The following is a 27,953-nucleotide window of genomic DNA, read 5'->3' on the forward strand; positions in this document are numbered from 1 at the left end:
AGATGGATACAGAGATACAGAGAAGTGAGGCAAAGCAGCATCAACTTCGTGTACCCTGGGCAGGTTGCAGAGGAGGTGTTTTCTACCCTGAGGCAAATCAGAGTGAATAAATCCCCAGGGCCTGACAAGGTGTTCCCTCGGACCCTACGGGTGGCAAGTGCAGAAATTGCCAGGGCCCCAGCATGGTAGGTCATGGATAACCAATCTTAGAGTTTTTTTGAGGAAGCTACCAGGAAAGTGGATGAAAGCAAGGCCGTGGATGTTGTCTGCATGGACTTTGGTAAGGGGTTTGACATGGCCCCACATGGTAGGTTAGTCAAGAAGGTTCAGTCACTTGGCATTCAAGATGGGGTAGTACATTGGATGAGACATGGAGAAGCCAGAAAGTGGTAGCAGATTGTTTCCTGTCTGACTGGAGACCGGTGACTAGTGGAGTGCTGCAGGGATCGGTACTGGGACTGTTGTTGTTTGTCATCTATACCAACAATTTAGTTGATAAAGTGTTTAACCGGATCAGCTAATTTGCAGATGACACCAAGATCTGGGGAGCAGTGAAGGAAGGAAGACTATCACAGCTTGTGAAACGGAGGCACTTTTTCCCTTCTTAGGAAGAGAGAGGGAGAGCCTGTGATATGTTGAATTACTGGGTGATCGAGTAGTTTTTGGGGTCCTGCAAATCTCTGTCCTTATTGATGCTTGGTGGGGGGCGCTGACGCTTTTTGCTGGTGGGGGTGGGGTGCCGATGCCTTGCTGCTGCTTGTGTGTGGGAGGAGGGAGCTGGGGGGGCTTTGGGGTTCTGATGTTTTATCTGTTACTCATTCTTTGGGGCACTCCTGTCTGCAAAGAGAAAGAATTTCAGGATGTATATTATATACTTCTCTCTGACATTAAACGTACCTGTTGAAACCTTTTACAGAGAGATCTAGATCAGCTGGAAAAATGGCAGATGGAATTTAATGCAGGCACGTTGGTAGGACCAACAAGGGTAGATTTTGCACTGTGAGCAGTAGAATGAAGAGTTCGGTAGAACAAAGGGATCTGGGAATACAGATCCACAATTAGTTGGAAGTGGCATCACAGGGTTGTAGAGAAACTTCTGACACATTGGCATTCATAAATCAGACTACCGAGTACAGCAAATGGGATGTCTTGTTGAAGTTGTACAACACATTGGTGAGGTCTAATTTGGAGTATTGTGAGCAGTTTTGGTCACATGCAGATAAGGTTGAAATTGTGAAAATTTACAAGGATGTTGTCGGGTCTGAGGGAGTCGAGCTATAAGGGAAGATTGAGAATTGATGGAAGTATACAAAGTTAAGAGGGGTATAGATAAGGTAGGTGCGAGTTGTCTATTTCCGCTGAGGTTGGGTGGGTCTACAATCATGAGTTAAGGGTGAAAGGTGAGAAGTTTAAGGGGAACATGAGGGGAAACTTCTTCACTGAGGGTCGTCAGAGAGTGGAATGAGCTGAGCTGCCAATGCAAGTGGTGCATGCAAGCTCGATTTCAACGTTTAAGCAAAGTTTGGACAGGTGTGTGGATAGTAGGGATATGGAGGGCTCTGTTCTCAGTGCAGTTCGATGGGAGCAGGCAGTTGACCTGTTTTTAGCATGGACTAGATGGGCTGAAGAGCCTGTTTCTGTGCTGCATTTTCCTATGACTATTTATAACAAGTGAATTTAATTACACAAACGCAAATAAATAGGAATGTTCTAATAATCACAGCAGACACATGATTTCAAAATGACCAAGTTTGGAGTTCAAATCACTAACTTCTAGAAAAGCAAAATGGGAGAGAGGTTGGGTGGGCATAGTGGTTGGCATGATGCTTGACCGTACCAGTAACCTGGGTTCAATTCCCGGCATCATCTGTGAGGAGTTTGTACGTTCTCCCTGTGACCATGTGAGTTTCCTCTGGGTGCTCTGGTTTCCTCCCACGGTCCAAAGACATGCCAGTTGGCAGGGTACACGGTCATTGTAAATTGCTCTGTGATTAGGCTAGGGTCACATTGGGGAATTGTTGGGAGGTGTGGCTTGAAGGGCTGGCTCCACACTGTATCTCAATCAATAAAATTAAAAATGAATCACCCTGATGTTAATGAGGAGAGTGAGGACATGAGGTGAACGACTGTACCTCGCCAATCAAAAGGTAGAGCTGGTCTGGGTGGAGCAGGCGGGTGAAACATTGGTGATAGTTGCACAAAGATTCCTGAACAGGAGTGGCAAGGTAGAGCATCCAGCAACTGGAGACTGTTGTAACCAGGGTTATACGGTAATCATGAAAACCTGGTCTATGAGTAGAGCAAATTAGCAGTAATAGCGCGAGGCAGCAATGCGCATGGTAGGAAAAAGCTGTGGAAGACTGTAGGCCCAGCCATCTGTGTCGGGGCACCAGCCTCGAGGACATCTTGAAAAGGCATTCCCTCAAAAAGGAGGCATTGATCATGAAAGGCCTCCATTGCCCAGGATATGCCCTCTTCTCATTGTTATAATCAGAGAGGAGGTCAGGAACTGGAAGACAAGTTTTAACAAGAGCTTCTCCACTCCACCAGCACACTTCTGAAAGGACAAGGAACCCATGAACACTACCTCACTATTTTGCTCTCGTTCTGCATTACATTTAAAAAAAATATTCTTATTGTAACTTATAGTTTACTTTTTATGTATTGCTGCTACAAAACAAATTTCAAATGTCAGTGATAATAAACCTGATTCTGATCAGGGGAACAGACCTTTTTCTACATCTAGTATTACACAATGACGAAGGGATAACTAATGATCTGCTGGCTAAACCTGCTCACACGTCAGTAGCGGAAACACCTTGTCACATCAAGACTGACGGTGATCTGGTTCAATTTGCAATCGGGTTCTCGATCTCAGCCAAGCAAACTTCGAAGGAACGACACATGAACAGTGGACTGGGAGCCTACACTGCAGATCTGAAAGTAACTGAGCAATGACTAACATTCAAAGGATTAATGTGTGGCTTACAACTCTTTCATGTCTCTTCAAAGAAGAGAACTTCATCAAGGAAAAATGATCCAGCCCTGGCTTAATAAGAGTTAGAGTTCGTATTCGATCAAAGGAAAAGACAAACTATTGCAGAGAAAAATAAACAGCAAGCCTGAAGATGGAGAAAAGAATTTGGCAAAGTTAAGACTTTGATAAGGAACATCAGTCGTTCTCCCACAATGTTCACTCCTCTCTCCGTGGTGCTGAGGCGAGGCAGACTGCCCCGGCTGCTGTGCTCCATGTCACTGGTACCGAGGCTTTGGGCCCACTCCGGGGTTCGGATCCAAGGACTCATTTTGGTTCGGAATGTTGTGGCTTGCTTCTATTGTTTTCATGATTCGTGACCCCCCCCCCCCACCCTCCTTTTCTCTTGTGCATGGGTGTTGGTCTTTGTTTCTTTTTTTAAAATTGGGTTCTATTGGGTTTCTCGCTTTGCGACTGCCTGCAAGCAAACATATCTGGAGGTTGTATCATTTGTACATTGTTCGATAATAAACGCACTTAGAAACGTGGAACTTTTTAAGTAGAACATACAAACATAGAGTACAGCACAGTACAGGCCCTTCAGCCCAAGACGTCATGCTGACCCTTTAACCTACTCTAAGATCAATCTAATCTTTCCCTCCTACATAGCCCAACATTTTTCTAACATCCAGATGCCTATTTTAATATACTGTATCTGTGTCTGCCACCTCCCCTAACGGGGTTCCATGCACCCAGTACTCTATGTAAAATAAAAACCTCCCTCTGACATCCCCCTATATTTCCTTCCAATCACCTTAAAGGTACACCCTCTTGTATTAGCCATTTCTGCCCCTGGGAAAAGGTGCTGGCTTCACTCTATCGAAACTGCTACTTGTCAATCGCTCCTCCAGCCTGAGAGTGGCAGTATAGAGGAGACCGTGGACCGACATGTCAGAATGGGAGTGGGAAGTTGAATCGAAATGGGTGGCTATTTTCCCGTTGCTCAAATAGACAAGATTTAAGTAGCATCTTAAAGGCAGTTTTGTCAAGATTTAGGGAGAGAATGCCAAAGGTTAGGACATTGGGAGCTGGGGCTAATTGGTCAATAGAAGAGCTAAGCTGGCCAAGGTCTTGAATGGTTGTGAATTGGAGATGAGGAGGGATCTGGTAGAACAAAGGATTTTAAAGGGCAGATTAACGAAGTAAATGAGGGGTTCTTACCCGAGATGTTTCTAACCAAGATGTTCATTTAGGTCCTGGCTCAGAATTGGTTGTCTTTTATGTTTCTAAGAATGGTTTTAGTGAACAGCACAGGAGTGTGACATCAAATTAGGGTTTAGTGACGGGGATGAGGGAGGGTTAGAGGTCAGGGGTCAGAGTGCTTTGCAGTCAAAGGCCAATGATCCCCAAGGATGCAGGTTAGGTCAGAAGGCGCTGAGGATGTGGAAGAGCTACTGTTATGTAGAAGAGAAAATCTGGAGATGCTGGAGGAAACTCCACACGCTCACCACCTCGGGTCAGGATTGAACCCAAAGGTCATTCAGCCCATCGAGTCTGCTCGGCCATTCCGGCAGAACTGCTTTATCCCTCAAACCCATTCTCCAATTTTCTCTGCGTAACCCTTAACCCCCTCACCAATCAAAAACCTAACAACCTCTACCTTGAATGTACCCAATGGCTTGGCCTCCACAACCCTCTGTGGCAATGAATTCCGCAGATCCACCACCCTCTGAAGAAATCCCTCCTTGTCCCAGTTTTAAAGGGACATCCCTTTATCCCGCGGCTCCTCGGATCCTAGACTCTCCAACAAATGGAAACATCCTCTCCATGTCCACCTGATCCAGGCCTTTCGGTTTCCAGTACATTTCAATGAGATGCACCCACCCCCCAGCCTTCTGAACTCCATTGACACAAGACATAGAATTGGACTATTCAGCCCATGGAGTCCACTCAGAGACATCAAAAGCTCTTGGATGCTGGTGCAGTGAGGTAACATCTCTACTCATCACTATTATGTGTTGTGATGTGCCATATCACATCATCATTATGTGCCATGCCATATCACATCATCATTATGTGCCGTGTCGTATGACATGGGCGATCACGGTCTTGACCTTGATTATTCTTTGCAAACTTTTTCTACAGTAAAAGTGTCTGGACAGTGTCTTTACAAGACGGGTGACCCCAGCCATTATCAATACTCTTCAGAGATTGTCTGCCTGGGGTCAGCGATCGTATAACCAGGACTTGTGATATGCACCAGCTACTCATACGACCGTCCACCACCTGACCCCAATCGGGGGTGGGGGGGGCTAAGCCGGTGTTACACCTCGCCCTAGGGTGACTTGCAGGCTAGTGGCGGGAAGGAGCACCTTACCCCTCCTGTGGTAGAGACGTATCTCCACCCCACCACTTTACTAGCTGTGGCATAGTGCCACCCAGTCACTCCCACTTCGCCTTTTCATGGAATCTTGCTGTGCACAATCTAATATGCATGTTTCCGTCAGAGATCAGGCTCGAAAGCTTGTGTTAAAGCTTTATGTTAAAGGTATTAAAGGTTTAATACAAATATAAAGCTTTATATTAAAGGTATTAAAGGTTTAATACAAATACAGTCTCATTGTTTAAATGTAACTTTAAAACGTCTACTCTTTGCAGGTTTTTACTTGTGCAAGCTGTCTTGTTCATTTCGGAAAGTTATCTTCCACACACACACACAGAGTGCTTTATCTGGATGTGTCCAACAGCAGCTGAATCGTCAGCGTGGCTGTTTGCGTTTGATAAGGTGCTGTTGCTCCCTTTGTCTGTGGTGATTTAGTACAGCTCGTTCTCATCGCAGCCCAGCTGAAGGCTGCTCTCCCTCTGGGTGATCCCGGGAGCTGCGTGCGCGCACGACGAGGCTGCCCGGCTGCAGATCGAAGCATGGCGTCCTGGGTGGGGCAGCCTGCGAGAAGGCCAACTCTGCCCAGCCCAGGCTGCGGAAGAGGGCGTGCCTCTCCTGCAGGGATCCGGCGCACATTGCAAAGAGTTAGCAGGCAGGTAGAGCAAGAGGCTGGGTTCGGATTCATTTATTTATAACCTTTACAGTGAAGTGCACAGCGAAATGCGTGATTTGCGTTAACAAGGATTTGCCGGGGGCAGCCGGCAAGTGTTGCCACAGATTCTGCAGCCAGCACAACATCCTAACCAAGTTCAGCAGAATAATGCACCTCTCCCATCCACTCATGCGGACAGGTCTCCAACCACAGGACCGGCTGCCTCTGGGCCTCCGAGAGTCCCTGGCCCACAGCTGCATCTCGCAGATCCCTGACCTTGGGATGAGCTTCCAGATTTGGGCCTATGCCTCCAACACTCACCAGCTTCGGTCTTCGACCTTGAACTCCCAACCTCCAGACCTTGCCGACCTCTGGATATTGACCCCAGGTCTGGCTGATCATGGGATTTTGACCTCTGGACCTCGACCTCTGACCCCAAGACTCGCCAATCTGGGAGGAGACAGGGACACCACCCCTTGTGCCTCCTGCCCGCACGGACTACTGACCCCGGGCTCGCTGACCTGGGGGGGGGGGGAGTGGGGTTCATCCTCAGGGCCCACTGACCACAGGTCCAGTGGCCTTTATCGGAAGAGGGTTGCGGTTTACAAAATAGGGAAATGTTTACAGCTGGAGGACCGTGTACAGTTTTGTTCCCTTTATTTAAGAAAGTATTCTGTGGCCTTTGAGGTAGAAAAGATTCTCTCAACTCCTGGCACGAGCTGCTCACGCCGTCGCGAGCAGCTGAAGAGATTAGATCGATGTTCCTCCGGGTTTAGAGGAATGAGGGAGTGATATTATTGAAACGTTATGAGCACCTGATAGGGTAGATGTGGAGACGCTTCCAGAGGTGGGAGAATTTTGAACAACAGAACAGAGTTACTAAGCCGGGGGTGGGGGGGTGTTTATTTAACATGGGACCCTGTTTTAAACAAATCCATTAGCTTGGCCTCCAAGCTGTTGTGGAGGCCTGTGGTGGTGAATTCCACAAATTCACCATCCTCTGGCTAAATCTCTGTTCTAAAAGGACATCCTTCTACTCTGAGGCTGTGCCATCAGGTTCTAGACTCTCCCACTACCGGAAACATCCTCTGCACGTCCGCTCTATCCAGGCCTTTCAGTATTCGACAGGTTTCAATGCGATTTTCCCCTCTTTCCTCTAAACTCCACCAGGTACAGACCCAGAGTCCTCAAATGCTCCTCATATGTTAACCATTTCATTCCTAGGGTCAAATAAGATGGACAACCACGCCATTGTGCAAAGCCTTCAGTCTGTCCCGCCTCACAGCTGGTTGTACAGAGGCCTGCACTGAGGATCCAGCTTGTATGAGCCCTGGTCTTCCAGCACGCCCTCGGGGGCGCACACCCAGGGGTCGTCGGTCAGCCACTGCCACTTCTTCAGCTGCCCCTTCATACCCTCCAGCACCTCCTGATACCGGGGGTCGGAGGCAAGGTTGTGGGTCTCGACCGGGTCTGCCCGCAGGTCAAAGAGTTCCCACTGCTCCCGGAAGTAGTACTGGCGCAGGGATTTCTTCCAGTGGACCGGCAGGCCGGAGCGCGTGCGGTTCAACAGATCCTGGAAGGTGGGAGAGAGGTAGAAGTCCTGGTCGATGGGGAAGGGCATCTTGAAGTGCAGGTTGTGGACCAGGCGGAACTGGAGCTGCTGAAGGGCCCTCATGGGGTAATACATGGTGACCTCATGGTGACTCTGACTGGCGTAGGCTGTCTGCCAGGGCTGCTCCGAGCTCAGGGCCGGAAGAATGGACTTGCCGGTTAGATGTACCGTCTTCTTCCCAAAGATACTGTAGGCGGGATAGGGGATGGAGAACCAGTCCAGGATAGTCGGAGTTATATCTGCGGAAGCAACGATCGAGATGATTACAGGACGCTAACGGGCCCTTCTGGCCAACAAGCCAGTGCTGTTCAATTCCACCTGCGTTAACAATTAACCCGCTCACCCGTACGTCTTTGGAGAATGGGGGGGGGGACCCACGTGGTCACGGGGGGGAACGGACAAACTCCTTACAGGGAACGGTGGGATTTGAACCCGGGTCGCCTGTACTGTAAGGCGTTGTGCTAAACATTTCACTGCCGTGCCGCCCCACGGTAGCGCGATGGAACATCGTACACGTTACCAATTAATCTACCAACCCGTATGTCTTTGGAAAGTGGGGGGAACCCGGAGCACCCGGGGGGGAAAACCCACGCGGTCACAGTGAGAACGTACAAACTCCTTACAGGCAGCCACAGGAATCGAACCCCTGTCACTGGTGTTATAAAGTGTTACACTAACTGCTACACTACCAAGCTGCTAATATCTCGTTATATGTGAGAAAACGTGTGTGAATATAGTCCTCTGTAAAAATCTGGGGCACGTGTATATAGCTGGGGTGCCTAAGACTTTTGCACAGTGCTGTAGTAGTTTTATGTGTCACACTGTATTGCTGCAGCAAAAAAAACACATTTCATGACGTACACGAGTGAGGATAAACCTGATTCTGATCTGGGTCTCCACTGTCGACTGAGAGAGGGAAGGGGGCAGGGAGAGGGGAAATTATTGTTGGGAAAAGGGGAGGGAGCGGGAAGCACCAGAGAGACGTTCTGTAAGGATCAATAAACCAGTTGTTTGGACCTTGCCTGGTATCCCAGCACACCTCCTCTGCCACCTGTCCCACACCCATCCCACGGCACTCCACCTTCCCCATTCCCAACGTGCTTTGCTCCCGCCAGACTCTCAAACTCGCTCTCCGCACCATGTTGACAAATACGGTATGTGCAGAAGGCCAAGTCTAGTTACATACTGTCTATGAGCCTAAGGCTATTGCGCAGTACTGTGCATCTCTGTATGAATGGCAGGAACGAGGTGGATGCTTGGAAGGGGGCTCGGAGAGGGCACAAGCTACGAGGAGAGGTTGGAGAAACCTGGGTTGTTTTCTCTGGAGTGGCAGAAGCCGAGAGGAGGCCGGACAGAAGTTGATGGGGTTACGAGGGGCGCAGATAGATGAGCAGTCGTGTATTCTCCAGGATCAAAAATGTCTAATAGTAGAGGACATGCATTTAAGGTGAGGTGGGGTGGGGAGGGGGGAGGGGGAATAATTCAAAGAAATGTGTGGGCAGGAGTTTACTTTCTTAAAAACAGTTTTGGAATGCACTGCCAGGGGCGTAGCGGCGGCGAACGCGACGGGGGCGTAGCGGCGGCGAACGCGACGGGGGCGTAGCGGAGGCGAACGCGACGGGGGCGTAGCGGCGGCGAACGCGACGGGGGCGTAGCGGAGGCGAACGCGACGGGGGCGTAGCGGCGGCGAACGCGACGGGGGCGTAGCGGAGGTGAACGTGAAATCCAGCGGCAGAGGGGAAGAAGAACTAGTTTAATTGGTTTGGCAACAACATAAGGGACCGAATGGCCCGTCACTGTGCTGTACCGTTCTGTTTTCTATGTAATGATAAATGAACGAGGCACACCCCGCCCATGGGGAAGGGGAGGTGCGCTGACGGGGACCGAGGCTTCAGGCCCCGTTACCCCCCCCCACTGCCGTGAGCTGCCACGTACCGAGCAGGCCGACGAAGGACCGGCTGACCTGACCCCATCGCTCCGGGTGCTCCGGAGAGTGGACCAACATGGGCTCCGCAACTCCGGGCTGGTACAGGTTGGTCCTCCCGTTGGGAAAGGGGATCCCGTTGTCCGAACTGTAGATCACCAGTGTGTCGTCGGCGTGGCCCGCCCCCGAGAGCTCGTCCAGCACCAGCCCAATTCCTGCAAACAGGACGAGCGGATAGGTCAAAGTTCAGAGTAATGCAAGAGATTCTGTGGGTGCTGGAAAAACAGAGTGACAGGCAGGAAGTGCTGGAGGAACTCAGCAGGTTGGGCAGCGTCTATGGAGAGGAATAAACAATCGACACCCTTCACCAGGGCTGGAAAGGAAAGGGGAAGCAGACAGAATAAGAAGGGGTGCTGCGGGGGGAGGAGGAGGAGGAGGGGTGATAAGTGAAGCCAGGTGAGGGGAAAGGTGGGTGGGTGGGGAGGGTGATGAAGTAAGAAACTTGGGAGGTGACAGGTGGAAGAGGTAAAGGGCTGAAGAAGAAGGAATCTGATAGGGGAGGAGAGCGGACCATGGGAGAAAAGAGAAGGAAGAGGTGAAGCGAGGGCAGGTGAGGAGAAGAGGAGCAAGAAAGGAAATGGGAACTCATTTTCTTGCAGGCATTTACAAGAGAAAAGAAAAACTAGAATTTTGTGAAATGCATACATAAACAAGATCAAGATGCAAGTTTGTTTATGGTGTATGCGTTGAAACGTAGTGAAACGCATGGTGTGCGTTAACAACCATCACACCCGAGGATGTGCCGGGGGGGAGGGGGGGCAGCCGTCAAATATCGACACACTCTCTGACACCAACACAGTAAGCCCGCAGTGCTCGGCAGAACAACACAGAACACAACAAGCAAGGGAACTACAGTGGCAAAACCAGTCTTGTTGCACACACACTCACACACAAACTCACTCTCACTCACACACAGAACGTCCTCTAACCCCAGCAAAGGCCTTCTTTCTCGGCTGGAATCGGACTTGTGCAAGGACTGACTAACAACTAGCGCAGGAAGGAAGACGGACTGGGAACATGCATTGCGGAGAGTCCTGGGAAGGGAGCCCGTGGGCGGCAGAGCGCCGGTTCGGGAGCTGAGGATCACTGACCTTGGTCGAGACGGCTAATGGTGGTATACTGCGCAGCCAGGTCAGCACGGGATGTTGGCGTGTCCGGCAGGAAGGGAGGCACCTGGGGGAAAGAGGAACGGCAGGAGGGAAAGGTTAAAAAATAAAGCCTCGTTTCTGTAGTGAATTTACCTCTACTCCAGGGTCCTGCCCCGTCCGAGCAGTACACTGAGTGACCGCACCCCCATAGCGGGGCAGCCAAGTCCAAGTTCAGTAAACCAAACGTCCAGCAATTCATAACACAGAGTGGCAGACGACGAGTGACCTGACTCAGGATGGGAGGGCTGTCCTCGGACAGGGTACTGAGCACTAAACGTCAGTGGGCAGATATACAGAAGATATAGGAACAGAATTAGGCCATCGAGTCTGCTCTGCCATTTCATCACGGCCGATCCATTTCCCTCTCCATCCCAAATCCCTGCCTTCTCCCCGTATCCCTTCATGCCCTGACTAATCAAGAATCTATCTACCTCTGGCCTCAATATACTCAATGATTTGGCCTTCACAGTCATCTGTGGCAACGAATTCCAGATTCACCACTTCCTGACTAAAGAAATGCCTCCATTCTAATGGACATATCACTAATGAATCACCCAGGACACGCCCTCTTCTCATTGCTGCAACTGAGAAGGAGGTACAGGAGCCTGAAGGCACACGCTCAGCGATTCAGGAACAGCTTCTTCCCCTCTGCCATCCGATTCCTAAATGGACATTGAACCCATGGACACCACCTCACTTTTTATTTATCTGTTTTTGCACTATTTTTAATTTTACCATTTAATATACATAATTGAATTTTTCTCTATATTAATCTGATATGCTTACTGGACATAGTTCAAGACTGCATACTCTTCTGGTCTTCCTGAATCATACTGTCAAGTGTGTCAGACTGTCTGCCATTATTAGATTTTATAAAGAAATGCATTAAAATTAAAAAGGTAGCAGCCGGAATGGACTCAAAACAAAATAAAAGTTACTTTTATAAAATCTTTAGAGAAGAGAATTCTGATGGGTTAATATGAAGACATTTAAGTTTATATAAGGCTTTGGGATGTATGGTAGCAAATCTGGATACTTATTATAGACTAAGTAAAATGAGTTAGCACGGTACTGTGGGCTGAATGGCCTGTTCCTGTGCTGTTTTCTACTATGATCTATATCATGTATTGCATTGAACTGCTGCTGCTAAGTTAATAAATTTCACGACATATAAACCTGATTCAGATGCTGTCTTCTGGTCTTAGACTCCCCCACGAGATCTACTCTATCTCGGCCTTTCACCATTCGATAGGTTTCAACGAGATCCCCCCCCCCCGGTTCAGCCCCAGAGCCATCAAACACTCCTCAAATACGGATGATATCTCTCCTGCCATGGGGGTGGGGGTTAGGGAACCCCCAGAACCGGGGATCACTGTCTCAAAATTCAAGAGGGGGGCTTTCAGGACCAAATTGGGCAGAACTTCATTCACCAGAGGCTTGGAATGATCTTCCCAGGAGGGGTTTGTAGAGGCTCATTCAGGAAGGAGATTGATGGGCTTTTGGGTATTAAGGGACATGGGCTTGATGCATGGAAGTTGGAACTGGATTAGTGATCCTACACGTGCCATGATAAAGAGAAACGCTTGCCCTGCAGAGTTATTTCCTTATTGAGTGAAACAGCAGAACCAGCCAGGAGCTGCCCTGCCTATTTAACCCTACCCTAACCACGGGACAATTTACAGTGGCCAATTAACCTACTAACCAGTACATCTCTGGACTATGGACGTGCAATCTCCTTACTGACGGTACCAGAACCAAACTCCAACATCCACAACAGCCTAAGCTGCAAATGACCTGTGTTAATGGCGAGATCAAACCATCACTCCGTGCGTTGAGCTACAGCCAGGTAAATCATCAACAACGCTCCAAAGGTGGCTGAGGCTTGTTACTGAACGGCAGTCCAGGCTCGAGGGGCTGAATAGCCTCCCTGTGTTTCCACATACTGTACCGGGGCAGCACAGTACTGCGGTAGCCAGCGTAATGCTTTTGCAGCACCAGCGACCCGGGTTCAATTCCCGCCGCTGTCTGTAAGCAGCTTGCACGCTCTCCCCGTGCCTGCCTGGGTTTCCCCTGACGTTCCAAAGGATAATTGGCCACATGGGCGGCGTGGACTCATTGGGCCGGAAAGCCGTTTTCATGCTAGATCTCTAAATACATAAATAAAATCAGTAAACCCCATGTTCGTTAAAAAGATTACTTTGGATGTCCTTCACTCAGGCGTTTTCCCCTGATCTCCACCTCCTCATGTCCTCACCACTGTAATTCCTGAATGAGCAACATCTTCCAGTCCTCGTCTGGACTGGGTTAATCCTCGTTCCTCCCCACCTTTCCCTGTTTGGGAACATCCATCCTCCCATTCCACAACTCACCAAGGCTTTGACTTCCTACAGTTTCTTTGCTTCCTAATCCCTCAGGTTGTCAACCAACCATCAGGTCCTTGAAATGACCTGTACAACCCGAATTCTACCTCAGCAATTTAGAACTACAGACCACCTCGAACACTAACACGGACTTGTCTCTAATTGTGTGTGCTTCATTTGCACCGATTTCTGGTTTTAGGTTTTTTTTTTGTTCTTCATTGTCTTAAATAATTTATGTATACTCAGTAGCCACTTTATTAGGTACCTCCTGTATCTAATAAAGTGGCCACTGAGTGTGTGTTCATGGTCTTCTGCTGCTGTAGCCCATCCACTTCAAGGTTTGACATGTTGTGCGTTCAGAGACGCTCTTCTACACACCACTGTTGTAACATGTGGTTATGTGAGTTTCTGTCACCTTCCTGTCAGCTTGAACCAGTCTGGCCATTCTCCTCTGACCTCTCTCATTAACAGGGTGTTTTCACCCACAGAACTGCTGCTCACTGGATGGTTTTTGTTTCTCACTCCATTCTCTGTAAACTCTGGAGACTGTTGTGTGTGAAAATCCCAGGAGATCAGCACTTTCTGAGATACTCAAACCACCCCGTCTGGCACCAACAATCATTCCACAGTCAAAGTCACTTGGATCACATTTCTTCCCCCATTCTGATGTTTGGTCTGAACAACAACTGATCCTCTTGACCGTGTCTGCATGCTTTAGTGCACTGAGTTGCTGCAAGATGATTGGCTGGTTCTATATTTGCATTAACGAGGTGTCCAGGTGCATCCAGTAAAGTGGCCACCGAGTGTACATTTTATTTACAACTTGCGTTCTGCGTGTTGTCGGTGGAGCTGCTGTCCCTCACCGTACTTGTCCTCACGACAACGGGCCCAACCGGACTGGCCTCAGAGACCCGAGAGACTGTCCATGTTGGAATCCTGAGCCACAGCCAATCTGCCGGTGGAACTCAGTGGGCCGAGCAGGATCACGAGGGGAAAGGAACTGTCAGCATTTATATTCAGAGAGGTGCTGGCAAAAGGCCAGTGAAGGGTCTCACCCACCCTGCTCATGGACTGTTTGTCCCACTCCCGTCAGGGAGGAGGCTACGTAGCATCCACACCAGGACCACCAGACTCAAAAACAGTTACTTTCCCCAAGCAGTAAGGCTGATCAACACCTCCACCCACTGACCCACCCCTCCACACCCCCAACCACCACTACCTTATCATTTCCTGTCAGTCGCCTTATGTACAGACACTCCTGTGTCCAGAGTCACTTTACGGACACACAATCAATCTGTGTATACAAGCGATCTTGTGTATTTATAGTAATTGTGTTTTTGAATTATTATTGTGTTCTTTATCTTCTGTGGGTTTTTTTGTGCTGCATCAGATCAGGAGGAACAATTGTTTCATTCTCCTTTACACTTGTACGGGAAATTACTTTAAACAATCTTGAATCTTTCTCCCCGTAACCTTTAATTAATTAAATACCTATCAATTTCTGCTATTAATACACCCAATGGCTTGGCTTCCACAGTCGTCTGTGGCAATGAATTCCACAGATTCACCACCCTCTGGCTAAAGAAATTCCTCCTCATCTCTGTTCTAAATGGGTGTCCCTCTATTCTGAGGCTGTGTCCTCTGGTCTTAGACTCCCCCGCCATAGAAAACTCTATCGAGGCCTTTCAACATTCAATAGGTTTCAGTGAGATCTTGCCTCATTCTTTTAAACTTCAATAAGTACGGGCCCAGAGCCATGAAACACTCCTCATACATTAAGCCCTTTCATTCCAAAAGATCATTCTCGTGATCCCTCCTCTGGACCCTCTCCAATGCCAGCACATCCTTTTTCAGATATGGGGCCTAAAACTACTCACGATACTCCAATGTAGAGGCCTGCTCCACAATCAACAGGAACTCGTCCTCCCCCCTCCCCAAACACTAGAATCTCGGTGAAGACCGAACACATTCCGGGTGCCTGGTCAGACGCATCCTCCCTCACAGGCCTCACCCTACTGGCGCCTTTCGTTTTGGGGGCCTTGGGAGGCAGGAAATGCCGCTGAAACCCCGTCTCCAGGTAAAGCACCAGACACAGTGGACGCAGTGACCTGGTGGGAGTGCAGACAAGGGACCGTTGTGCTGTGCGGAGGGACGTGGAGTAGGCAGGCGTGGATCCCAGCTCCTGCAAGGCCTCACAGGAGTGAGAGCAGAGGGTCGCACCACACGCGGCCTCTCACCTACCTTCACCTGCTCCGGAGTGTAATACTGCGGCTTCCAGTCCGGGATCCAGCCCATCCCGGGCTCCCCATTCCCAAACTTCTCACAGAAGACCCCATACTGGGGGTGGGAATGTCCACACCGATGCGGATCGTGGAAGGCCACGTACAGAAAGAATGGCCTGAGGCAAAAAAAACACACAGGGAAGGGGGTATTTAAACAGAGTCCTGAGATGCAGGCCCAGGGAGGTGGACACCCCCACCCCTCACACTGAGATGCAGGCCCAGGGAGGTGGACACCCCCCCCCCCTCACACTGACGCAGGCCCAGGGGGGGAGACACCCCCCACACCGAGATGCAGGCCCAGGGAGGGAGACACCCCCCACACCGAGACGCAGGCCCAGGGAGGTGGACACCCCCCCCCCACACTGAGATGCAGGCCCAGGGAGGGAGACACCCCCGCCACACCGAGACGCAGGCCCAGGGAGGGAGACACCCCCCCACACCGAGACGCAGGCCCAGGGAGGGAGACACCCCCCACACCGAGACGCAGGCCCAGGGAGGTGGACAACACCCCCCCACACCGAGACGCAGGCCCATTGAGGTGGACGCCCATTTTCCAAAGCACACGCCTAAGAAAGAGTAAAATCTCTCACCAAGACAGTTCAAGACACACCATTGGCTAACAGTCCCTGACGTTCATGCCCCCCACCCCCCCTCAGTGAGTCAGAATACCCCCCACACCGAAACACATGTCGGGATGCAGAGGAGATTTAGCAGGATGCTGCCGGGATTGGATAGCAGGTCTTATGAGGGCAGGCTGGGCGAGGGCTTTTCTCTTCAGAGACGTGACTCGATAGAAGTGTACAAGATGTTAAGAGGCATCGGTCAAGTGGACAGAGAGAGACTTTCTCCCTGAGCGGAAATTCAGGGGGCACAGCCTTAAGGTAATTGGAGGAAACAAGGGTGGATGTCAGAGGTAGTGTTTTTTTTTAAAACACAGTGTGGTGGGTACATGGAACGAGCTGGGGAGACGGTAGAAGCAGATATATTAATTTACGAAGCACTTAGCTGGGCACATGGATGATAGACAAAGTGTAACTTACCTTGGAGTGGGTTAAAGGGCTAGCACAACATCATGGACTGAAGGGCCTGTTTTGGGCTGCACTGCTCAATGCTCTGTGTCTCCCCAGGGGTGTACTGAGTGTGCTGCCCCCACCGTCAGTCGGACAACCCCACCCTGTCTGGGGCACCACACCCACTCGCTGCCCGTGTCCCGCAGTCGGACAAGCCCACCCTGTCTGGGGCGCCACACCCACCCGCTGCCCGTGTCCCGCAGTCGGACAACCCCACCCTGTCTGGGGCGCCACACCCACCCGCTGCCCGTGTCCCGCAGTCGGACAAGCCCACCCTGTCTGGGGCGCCACACCCACCCGCTGCCCGTGTCCCGCATTCGGACAAGCCCACCCTGTCTGGGGCGCCACACCCACCTGCTGCCCGTGTCCCGCAGGAAGGTCCTGACCAGCTGTTTGATCCGGGTGATGTTGCGGCCCACCTGCAGGATGGAATGATTCTCCTCTGTTTGCGCGTAGTCGAAGGGGTAGACAGACTCCGGCCCAATGTGCTTCTTCCCGATTATCCCTGAAGGAGCAAAGGGGACGTTAGGAAGTGTGCTGACCCGGCAGAGAGGCAGCAACACCGCCGGGTGGGGTTGGAATTCAGAAGCCACCACTCCGCACGGGAGCACAAACAACAACTGAACCAACGTGGGGGGGGAACACAGTAACACGCAGAGCCTGGCGTCTGCAGCCCAACCTACAAGCCACAGTGCCTTGTATGTAGAACATGTGTTCAGTATACTGCACGTGGCTGAGCAGACAACCCAGAACGTGTTGTGTGTCAAGGATTATCCTTGAGTTATGACATTAAAGATACCATAATTATAGATTCTGGCCTCTTGCCTCTTCTCCTCCCCTGCCTATTGCAACTCCCCCCAGTGATCGTCCTCCTTCCCTTTCTCCCACGGTCCACCCTCCCTCTCCTATCAACTTCCTTCTTCTCCAGCCCTTTACCTTTCCCACCCACACGGCTTTACCTATCACCATCGAGCTGGTCCTCCTTCCCCTCCCCACACCTTTTTATTCCGGAACCTTTCTGAAGGAGGGGCTCTGTCACAGTGTCGATTGTTTATTCCTCTCCACAGATGCTGCCTGACCTGCTGAGTCCCTCCTGCGTTTTATTTTCCAGATACAACACGGAACAGGCCGTTTCAGCCCTTCGAGGTGCGCCGCCCAGCAGTTAACCTCGAGTTAACCCGAGCCTAATCACAGGAAACTTACAGTGACCAATTAACCTACCGACCAGTATGGCTTTGGATTGTGGGAGGAAACCGGAGCACCCGGAGGAAACCCTCACGGTCACAGGGAGAACGTACGTACTCCTTACAGACAGCGGTGAGGATTGAACCCAGGTCGCTGGTACCGTAAAGCGTTGCGCTAACCGCTTGGCTACTGTGCCGCCCCGACATCAGGCAGATTCTCGAGACCCGGAGCAACAGAGTGCACGTTGTTCTGAATTTCCACCCTCTGCAGAACCTCCTGAGTTTACAACTAGGGATTAACTAAAATGAGAACCAGCCTTCAGGGGTTAAAACCCATTCACAAATCCTAAATGATGCTTTGTGGTTAGAAATCAGTCTTTGAGTGCATGACATTCTACTGTTCCTGCTATTAGCAAATTGTTAATGGTGTATCCCCGCTATTTAAAGGCAAAGTGTAGGACAGACATCCAACCTTCTGATAAATTAATTTTCAATCTCTCACTGCTACGGTCAGCAGTTCCCTTTTGCTTCCAAAGGACAACATTTATAGCAGTGGCTCGAGAAGAGCATTGTGAGCTGCCTTAATGACTATCGTCCAGTATCACTCACATCTACAGTGATGAAGTGCTTTGAGAGGTTGGACGTGTTTAAAATCAACTCCTGTCTCAGCAAGGACCTGGACCCACTGCAACTTGCCTTTCATCGCAACAGGTCTATGACAGACGCGATCTCAACGGCTCTTCGCACGGCCTTAGATCACCTGGACAATACAAACACCTACGTCAGGATGCTGTTTATTGACTGTAGCTCAGAGTTTAACACCATCATTCCTATAGTCCTGATTGAAAAGCTTCAGAATCTGGGCCTCTGTACCTCCCTCTGCAACTGGATCCCCTCATTTCCTGACTGGAAGTCCACAATCTGTGCGGATTGGTGATAACATCTCCTCCTCGCTGACAATCAACACTGGTGCACCTCAGGGGTGTGTGCTTAGCCCACTGCTCTACTCTCTATGTACCCATGACTGTGTGGCTAGGCATAGCTCAAATACTATCTATAAAGTTGCTGATGATACAAACATTATTGGCAGAATCTCAGATGGACGTACAGGAGCAAGACGTACCAGCTAGTGGAGTGGTGCTGCAGCAACAACCTGGCACTCAACGTCACTAAGACCAAAGAGCTGATTGCGGACTTCAGGAAGGGTAAGAACAGGGAAGACAAACCAATCGTCATAGAGGGATCAGAAGAGGAGAGAGTGAATAATTTCAAGTTCCTGGTTGTCAAGATCTCGAAGGATCTAACCTGGTCCCAACATATCGACACAGTTATAAAGAAGACAGCGGCTATATTTCATTAGCCGTTTGGTTTGTCACATAAAACACTCAAAAACTTCTCTAGATGTACCACGGAGAGCATTCGGACAGGCTGCATCATTGACTCCTGTGTGGGGGTGGGGGCGAGGGGGCTACTCCACAGGACTGAAAGAAGCTACAGAAAGTTGTAAAATTCATCATAAAAACATCGAAAACCTACAGCACAATACAGGCCCTTCGGCCCACAATGCTGTGCCAAACATGTCCTTACCTGAGAACTACCTAGGCTTACCCATGGCCCTCTATTTTTCTAAGCTCCATGTATCCATCCAGGAGTCTCGTAAAAGACCCTATCGTTTCTGTCTCCACTACCACCGTCTGCAGCCCATTCCACGCACTCACCACTCTCTGCGTACCCCTGACATCTCCTCTGTACCTTCTTCAAAGCACCTTAAAATTATGCCCTCTCATGCTAGCAATTTCGGCCCTGGGGAAAAGCCTCTGACCATTCACATGATCAATGCCTCTCACTGTGGCCGTTCCCATCAACAATAGGTATACCGTTTTGGATACTGTTGGTGGGGATGACCTACCAGGAACAAGCTGCAGTGGTCCTGTCTCTGGCACTGAGGTTGGACCCTCGACTAGGAAGGGGAGGAGGGAAGAGAAGAGAGCGGTAGTGATAGGGAATTCTATAGTCGGGGGCGGATAGGAGATTTTGTGGGGAAGATCGGGAGTCTCGGGTGGTATGTTGCTTTCCTGGTGCTGGGGTCCGAGACATCTCAGATCGGGTGCAGGTTATTCTCGAGAGGGAGGGCAAGAATCCAGATGTTGTGGTCCATGTAGGGACCAATGACGTGGGTAGGATGAGTGAGGGGGTCCTGCGTAGGGAGTTCAGGGAGTTAGGTGCGAAGCTGAAGAGCAGGACCTCCAGGGTAACAATCTCAGGATTGCTACCTGTGCCACATGCGAGTGAGGCAAGGAACAGAAAGATTATAAAGATTAATACGTGGCTGAGAGGATGGTGCAGGAGGGAGGGCTTCTGGTTTGTAGATAATTGGGCTTTGTTCCAGGGAAGGTGGGATCTGTTCCGAAGGGACGGTTTACACCTGAACTGGAGCGGTACTAACATTCTTGCAGGGAAGTTTGCTAGTGCTTCTTGGGGGGGGTTTAAACTAAATTTGCAGGGGGTGGGGATCCAGAATGTGAGAGAGGATAGCGAGAGGAAGAATAAAGGACAGGTGGGGACTACACGGTTCCAGAATATTAAGTGTGTAGTAGAGGAAGGTGGGGCGGAACAAGTGATAAGGAGGACTCATGTACAGAGGGATGGTCTGACGGAACATGGAGTTACATGTGTTGAAAGAATAAGTAAATTTAGGAAGGACAACAAAATTCTAGGGGCGTATAGCCCGATGGGAGTTCGGGGAGCTGGGTTAAGCACAATAGGCAGTGATTCAAAGAGAGAGAGGAGAAATGGGTTAAAAATTCTATATCTGAATGCACGAAGTGTCAGAAATAAGGCGGATGAGCTTGAAGCCCAGGTGCGAATGGGTAACTATGATGTTGTTGGGATAACGGAGACATGGCTGCAGGGAGATCAGACCTGGGAAATGAATGTACAAGGGTATACATGCTATTGTAGGGACAGAAATGTGGGCAGAGGGGGTGGGGTGGCCCTGTTGGTGAGGAATGAGATTCAGTCCTTTGCAAGGGGGGACATAGGGTCAGGAGAAGTAGAGTCTGTGTGGATAGAACTGAGGAACAGTAAGGGCAAAAGGACCCAAATGGGTGTTGTCTACAGGCCACCAAACAGTAGCATGGATATTGGGTGCAAGTTGAATAGGGAGTTAACATTGGCATGTGGCAAAGGTAATGTCGCAGTAGTTATGGGGGATTTCAACATGCAGGTGAACTGGGAGAATCAGGTTGGTGCTGGATCACAGGATAGGGAGTTTGTAGAGTGCCTACGGGATGCATTCTTGGAACAGCTTGTACGAGAGCCGACCAGGGACAAGACTATTCTGGATCTAGTGTTATGTAATGAACAGGATTTGATAAGCGATCTTGCAGTAAAGGAGCCATTAGGAGGTAGTGATCATAATATGATAGGCTTTTATCTGCAATTTGAGAAGGGTAAGGGCAGATCGGAGGTGTCAGTGTTGCAGATGAACAAGGGAAACTATGGAGCCATGAGGGAGGAGTTGGCCAAAGTTGACTGGACGGATATCCTAGCAGAAAAGACAGTGGAACAGCAATGGCAGGTATTTTTGGGAATAATGCATAAGGTGCAAAATCAGTTCATCCCCCAGAGAAGGAAGGATTCAAAGGGGGGAAAGGGGCCACAGTGGTTGACAAAGGAAGTCAGAGATTGCATAGCATTTTTTTAAAAAAAAGGAAATATGACAGAGCTAAGGTGAGTGGGAGGACAGATGATTGGGAAGTTTTTAAGGAACAACAGAACTTAACAAAAAAGACAATACGGGGAGAAAAAATGAGGTACGAACGCAAGCTAGCCAGGAATACAAAGGAAGATAGCAAAAGCTTTTTTAGGTATGTGAAGAGAAAGAAGATAGTTAAGAACAATGTTGGGCCCTTGAAGAATGAATTGGGTGAAATTGTTATGGGAAACAGAGAAATGGCAGAAGAATTTAATGAGTACTTTAGATCTGTTTTCACTAAGGAAGACACAAGCAATCTCCCAGATGTATGGATGGGCCAAGGACATAGGGTAACAGAGGAAATGAAACAGATTGACATTCGGAAGGAAACGGTGATGAGAAGACTGATGGGACTGAAGGCTGACAAATCCCCAGGTCCAGATGGTCTGCACCCTAGGGTACTAAAGGAGGTGGCCCTGGAAATTGCGGATGCATTGGTAATCATTTTCCAATGTTCCTTAGATTCAGGATCAGTTCCTGAGGATTGGAGAATGGCTAATGTTATCCCACTTTTTAAGGAGGGAGGGAGAAAACAGAGAACTATCGACCTGTCAGCCTGACATCGGTGGTGGGAAAGATGCTAGAGTCCATTATTAAGGATGAAAGAGTGGCATATCTAGATAGCAGTGATAGGATTGGGCCAAACCAGCATGGATTTACCAAGGGTAAATCATGCTTGACTAATCTGTTGGAGTTTTTCGAGGATGTAACCAGGAAGTTAGACGGGGGAGATCTAGTGGATGTAGTGTACCTCGATTTTCAGAAGGCATTTGATAAGGTCCCACATAGAAGATTGGTGGGTAAAATCAAAGCTCAGGGCATCGGGGGAAAGGCATTGACATGGATAGAAAACTGGTTGGCAGATAGAAAGCAAAGGGTAGCGGTGAATGGGTGTTTCTCGGAATGACAGGTGGTGACTAGTGGGGTGCCACAGGGCTCGGTATTGGGACCACAGCTGTTTACCATTTACGTTAACGATTTGGATGAAGGCATAGAAAATAACATCAGCAAATTTGCTGATGATACTAAGCTGGGTGGCAATGTGACATGTGATGAGGATGTTAGGAGAATTCAGGGTGACTTGGATAGGCTGGGTGAGTGGGCAGATACTTGGCAGATGGTGTTTAATGTGAATAAGTGTGAGGTTATCCACTTTGGGAGTAAGAACAGGAAGGCAGATTATTATCTGAACGGTGTAGAGTTGGGTAAGGGAGAAATACAAAGAGATCTCGGAGTCCTTGTTCATCAGTCACTGAAGGTGAATGAGCAAGTGCAGCAGGCAGTGAAGAAGGCTAATGGAATGTTGGCCTTTATTACAAAGGGAATTGAGTACAAGAGCAAGGAAATCCTTTTGCATTTGTACAGGGCCCTGGTGAGACCACACCTGGAGTATTGTGTACAGTTTTGGTCTCCAGGGTTAAGGAAGGACATCCTGGCTGTAGAGGAAGTGCAGCGTAGATTCACGAGGTTAATTCCTGGGATGTCTGGACTGTCTTACGCAGAGAGGTTAGAGAGACTGGGCTTGTACACGCTGGAATTAAGGAGATTGAGAGGGGATCTGATTGAAACATATAAGATTATTAAGGGATTGGACAAGATAGAGGCAGGAAATATGTTCCAGATGCTGGGAGAGTCCAGTACCAGAGGGCATGGTTTGAGAATAAGGGGTAGGTCATTTAGGACAGAGTTAAGGAAAAACCTCTTCTCCCAGAGAGTTGTGGGGGTCTGGAATGCACTGCCTCGGAAGGTAGTGGAGGCCAATTCTCTGGATGCTTTCAAGAAGGAGCTAGATAGGTATCTTATGGATAGGGGAATCTAGGGATATGGGGACAAGGCAGGAACCGGGTATTGATAGTAATTGATCAGCCATGATCTCAAAATGGCGGTGCAGGCTCGAAGGGCTGAATGGTCTACTTCTGCACCTATTATCTATTGTCTATTATCTTGTACACCTCTATCAGGTCACCTCTCATCCTCCGTCACTCCAAGGAGAAAAGGCCGAGTTCACTCAACCTATTCTCATAAGGCATGCTCTCCAATCCAGGCAACATCCTTAAAAATCTGCCCTGTACCCTTTCTATGGTTTCCACTTTCATCCTATAGTGAGGTGACCAGAACTGAGCACAGTACTCCAAGTGGGGTCTGACCAGGGTCCTATATAGCTGTAACATTACCTCTCGGCTCCTAAACACAATCCCACAATTGATGAAGGCCATTACACCGTCTGCCTTCTTATCCACAGATTCAACCAGCGCTGCAGCTTTGAGTGTCCCATGGACTCGGGCCCTAAGATTCCTCTGATCCTCCACACTGCCAAGAGTCTTCCCATATTACCAATATTTCCAAGATGGCGGTGCGACGCAGCTTGCAGCAGCCACTCTGGAGCTGATCATCTGTTATTCGTGCCGTGCGCAATCATAATCGGATGAAAAGTGGACGTGGGAGTACGGAGGAACATCGGGAAATCTCCAGGAAGACCTTCTTCATTGCTGCTGCTGCTGTGAGGTCCGGGACTCTGCTGGGAAGAACAAGCCCCCAGTCCTTGGGGTCGCGTTGCCGATGGCCGTTGGCGGGGCCGTCTTAATACGCTCGGCAGAGGATGCTGCTCGGAGAAGCTGTGCCGGAGGGGATGGTCGTCTGCTCGGAGGTTCGACAGACTCAGAGTCCGCTGTGGTCAGGTCGCTTTCGGTGTGTGCTGCGTCTGCGAGGCTGAGTCAGGCGGCACCGTGGAAGTCCATAGCGGGGGTATTCCCTTCTGCCACCTGCGTGGGATGGTGAGTCTATCGGGACCCTGAGGGCTTGTGGAAACTGTGGTGATTTCTTTTGAACTCTCAGTCCTTTAACATCTTTGGACTATTTTTACTGTGTCCATGATCTTTTTTTTTATCAATTATGCTATTGTTTGCACTGTTGTAACTATATGTTGTAACTATGTGGTTTTGTGCAGGTCTTGTAGCTTTAGTTTTTGGTCTTGTTTTGTCTGGTGGATTTGGAGCTCCTTTCCAGGGAACACGCTAAGACGGTAGCGCGATATTAATACGCAGCAGCCTCTCCGGACTCTGGATTGGGGATTGCCAAACGTTATGTGGATTTTCTAGTGTAGTCTGTTTTGTCATATACTTTTGTGATATCATTCTGGAGGAACCTTGTCTTATTTTTTAACTGCATTGCATTTGTGGTTTCTAAATGACAATAAACTGAATCTGAATCTGAATTAATACTATATTCTGCCACCATATTTGACCTACAAATCAGCTCCATCTTGGGTACTAGCCTCCGCAGCATCCGAGACATCTTCAAGGAGATGCACGCCCACCCGAGTGTGTTGCATGTACAGTAGCTTACACACGGCATGACACACTGGGTGCTGCGGTTGGTGTGGAGCTAGTACAGCTCGGCCATTCCGGAGTTTCAATTCCACCTGTCGTTCCGTAAGGAGTCTCTGTACGTCCTCCCCGTGGAGCGCGTGGATTTTCCCGGGTCCTCCGCTTTCCTCCCACAGTCCAAAGACGTACCAGGTAGGTTAACAGGTCGGTAAATTGTCCTGGGATTAGGTTAGGGTTAATCGGGGTCAGGGGTTACTGCGGCGACATGGCTTGAAGGGCAGAATGGCTTACCCCGTGAGGTATTGGTAAATAAATAAACATTGTCACTGGGAGGGAAACACACTCCAGACTGAGTTACAGAGCTGCCTGCGGAATAGCCAAGGCACTGAATAGAGGGTATATACCAGAGGTTTGGTATCAGGGCCAGTAACACTGTGATTCCCGCCACTGTCTGTAAGGAGTTTGTACGTTCTCCCCGCAACCGCGTGGGTTTCCTCCGGGTGCTCCGGTTCCCTCCCACAGCCCAGAGATTAGTAGGTTAGTAGGTTAATTGGACACACGGGCGGCGCGGGTTCAGTGGGCACAGCACTATCTCCCTGAGTAAAAATAAATAACGTTCAAGGCCCTCACCGGTTCTGATCCCAGCCTGACTGAGCAGCAACGGTAAACTTCGGACACCATCGAAGGAGTTGAAGTGGTGAACACCTTGGTGCAGTCCGTACATTCCATTCTGATGCTACCAGAGTTCAAGGTGAGATTTATTACCAGAGTACATACAACCCGAGACTCTTTCCCTGCAGATTAACAAATCTATAGAACAGTAACAGTAAACGGGATCAACGAACAACAAACTGTGCAAATGCAGATATAAACAAATAGCAATAAATAACAAGCATGAAATAACAAGATTAAAAAAAAGTCCTTAAATGAGTGTAGCTATCCCCTTTTGCTCAAGAGCCTGATGGTTGAGGGGTAGTAACTGTTCCTGAACCTTGTGGTGAGAGTCCTGAGGCTCCTGTACCTTCTACCTGACGGCAGCAGTGAGAAGAGAGCACGGCCTGGGTGGTGAGGATCTTTGATGATGGATGCTGCTTTTCTACAGCAATGTTTCATGTCGATGTGCTCAATGGTTGGGAGGGCTTTACTGGGCCGAATCCACTATGTTTTGTAGGATTTGCCTCTCAAAGGCTTTAGTGTTCCTATACCCATCAGCACACATAGAAGTCTGCCAAGGTTTTGACAATATGCTGACTTTCAGCAGACTCCTGAGCAAGTAGAGGTGCGACTCAGCACCGAGTACAGGAAGTACCGACCGCAAAACAAACATCCAGATCCCTGCGTTAGCTCTTCGTCCCCGTCACGTGGGTCTGCGTGAACACCACCCCCCAGGCACAAGGGCCCGTGCGGTGCTCTGAATCTTGAGCCCCCGTGTGCGCGAGCGGGTTCCCTTCGCGCCGGCCAGCGTGCACGTGAGGCACTTCCCCCTCGCGGGATCTCGCGTGCGCTCGACAGACCCCGCCCCCCCTCCGTCCCGCGTGCCGACGTACCTGCGGCAGCCCGGTGAGAATGGCAGAGCGGCTGGGGGAGCAGCTGCTGACGGACGAGAAGGCGTTGCTGAAGACGACGCTGCGTTTTGCCAGGCGGTTGAGGTTCGGCGTCCTGATGGCCGTGTTGTTGTACACCTCGCTCTCGAACCCCGCGTCGTCAGCTGTGGGAATGACGGTGTTAAATGCTGAGCCATAGTCAATGAACAGCGTCCTAACGTACGTGTTTGTGTTGACCGGCGGTCTAAAGCCGTGTGGAGAGCCACTGAGGTTGCGTCTGCCGTTGACCCACTGTGACAAAAGGCAAACTGCAGTGGGTCCAGTCCTTGATGAGGCAGGAGTTCGGTCTAGTCATGACCGACCTCTCAAAGCATTTCATCACTGTCGTGATACCAGCCAAAAGTCATTAAGGGAGCCCACATTATTCTTCTTCGGCACTGGTATAACTGTTGCCTTTCTGAAGCAGGTGGGAACTTCCGCCCGTAGCAGACAGAGGTTGAGAACGCCCTTGAATACTCCCGCTAGTTGGTTGAGACAGGTTCTCAGAGCCTTACCAGGAGAAGTTCTCCTTCTCCTCGATGAACTCCAACTACAACTGACGAGCCCCATCTGCCAAAAGCGACTGGTTTTGAGGCACCAGTAACCCGCCTTTGCCCCCTTCACCGGTCAGTAGAAACAGTTCCATCAGACATAGTAGCTGAGCCACATGTGAAGGCCAGGAGCTGGACTTGGTTGTCAGAGGCCATTGGGAACATTTAATGGGTAGTGGGAGCTTGTCCCCATTAGCACCCCGGCTTTATCTGTTAACTGTGGCTGTGAAAGGCTCAGAGGTGCTAACCATCAATTCCGAGTCTAGCTAGTTGTCCTTGGTTTGCAATGGCATTGCCACCACTGACCCCACCACTGTCGACATCCTGGGGTGGAACAGCATGAGATGGGACCCCTGCGGTGAACGACTCGTCTCCTACACCCCAGACCCTTTCTGGCACCTCACCTCCCCAATCCAGGGTCCCCTCTCGCAGCGAGTGAGGGCAACTCCAACAACTCTCCCAGAAGTTTAACACCATCCGGAACAAAGCAGACCGTTAGCCACTCTAAACCTTCGTCCCCTGAGAAGGCATTGTGCACCTTTTTAATAGTACACGGGGGAGGGGGCGGCACGGGATGCGGGTAAAGGTGTTGGGGGGGTAAAGTCAATCAGAGGGGTGGGGAGATATTGAGAGAGAACGGGTGCTGAGGTCCTCACCTATGATCAGAAGCACATTCCTCTTCTTCTGTTGAGCCCAAGAGCTACTGATCCCCAAGAGGAGCCAGATCCAGAAGGTTATCATTGCGTACCGGAGTACCTGTAACTTTAATGACCAGCGTGCACTGTTCCTCAATCTGCTCGCAGCCGGACTGTGCACTAACCAGCCATGACCAATCTGCAGACTCACTGAACAAATTCAGTTAAGTGATTAAACTCCAGCAGCGGCTGTTCCCAGTCGGCCTCCCGGAAGTGAACACGATACATTCTGGGAGCGATCACATGAGGTGTGATCACGTGACAGGCACCAACTCGTCCGGGAGACCGGCTCGGCGATGCTGCGGGTGAGTGGGGAGGGTGGGGAAGAGTGGGGTGTCTGAGGTGTGAGTGTGAGGGCAGTGATTGAGTTGGGGTGGCCGCCAGGGTATCAT

At 49.9% G+C, this 27,953-nt stretch overlaps 2 protein-coding genes across 2 annotated transcripts in view; one reads left to right on the top strand and one right to left on the bottom strand.

Annotated features, from left to right (window-relative positions):
- Positions 1-6,027: 6,027 nt before the first annotated feature.
- sgsh (N-sulfoglucosamine sulfohydrolase (sulfamidase)) lies at positions 6,028-27,778 on the bottom strand. Its single transcript, XM_073026335.1, has 8 exons — positions 27,523-27,778; positions 26,280-26,440; positions 25,363-25,468; positions 16,820-16,970; positions 15,355-15,511; positions 10,697-10,778; positions 9,557-9,760; positions 6,028-7,860 (listed from the first exon to the last, which is right to left on the bottom strand). The coding sequence occupies exons 1-8, from the start codon at positions 27,605-27,607 to the stop codon at positions 7,289-7,291; spliced, it is 1,518 nt and encodes a 505-aa protein (XP_072882436.1). The 5' UTR covers positions 27,608-27,778; the 3' UTR covers positions 6,028-7,288.
- The window catches only part of slc26a11 (solute carrier family 26 member 11), a 39,756-nt gene continuing 39,546 nt past the window's right edge, over positions 27,744-27,953 (top strand). The window contains exon 1 of the mRNA XM_073026332.1: positions 27,744-27,866. The gene's annotated coding sequence lies outside the window, so the exon portion shown is untranslated. The remainder of the gene's footprint in view (positions 27,867-27,953) is intronic.

This window comes from Hemitrygon akajei, chromosome 22 (genome assembly GCF_048418815.1).
Source record: "Hemitrygon akajei chromosome 22, sHemAka1.3, whole genome shotgun sequence".
In the NCBI taxonomy this organism is placed as follows: domain Eukaryota; kingdom Metazoa; phylum Chordata; class Chondrichthyes; order Myliobatiformes; family Dasyatidae; genus Hemitrygon; species Hemitrygon akajei.

What these genes read in the sequence shown, in the direction of transcription:
- sgsh (XM_073026335.1), bottom strand. Translation starts at nt 27,607, where the DNA reads ATGATAACCTTCTGGATCTGGCTCCTCTTGGGGATCAGTAGCTCTTGG. An exon ending in ACACTCCGGAGCAGGTGAAG is followed by an intron (nt 10,779 to 15,354) that starts GTAGGTGAGAGG and finishes TCTTTCCCCCAG; the next exon opens with GTGCCTCCCTTCCTGCCGGA. An exon ending in GTCCTTCGTCGGCCTGCTCG is followed by an intron (nt 7,861 to 9,556) that starts GTACGTGGCAGC and finishes TTGCTTCCGCAG; the next exon opens with ATATAACTCCGACTATCCTG.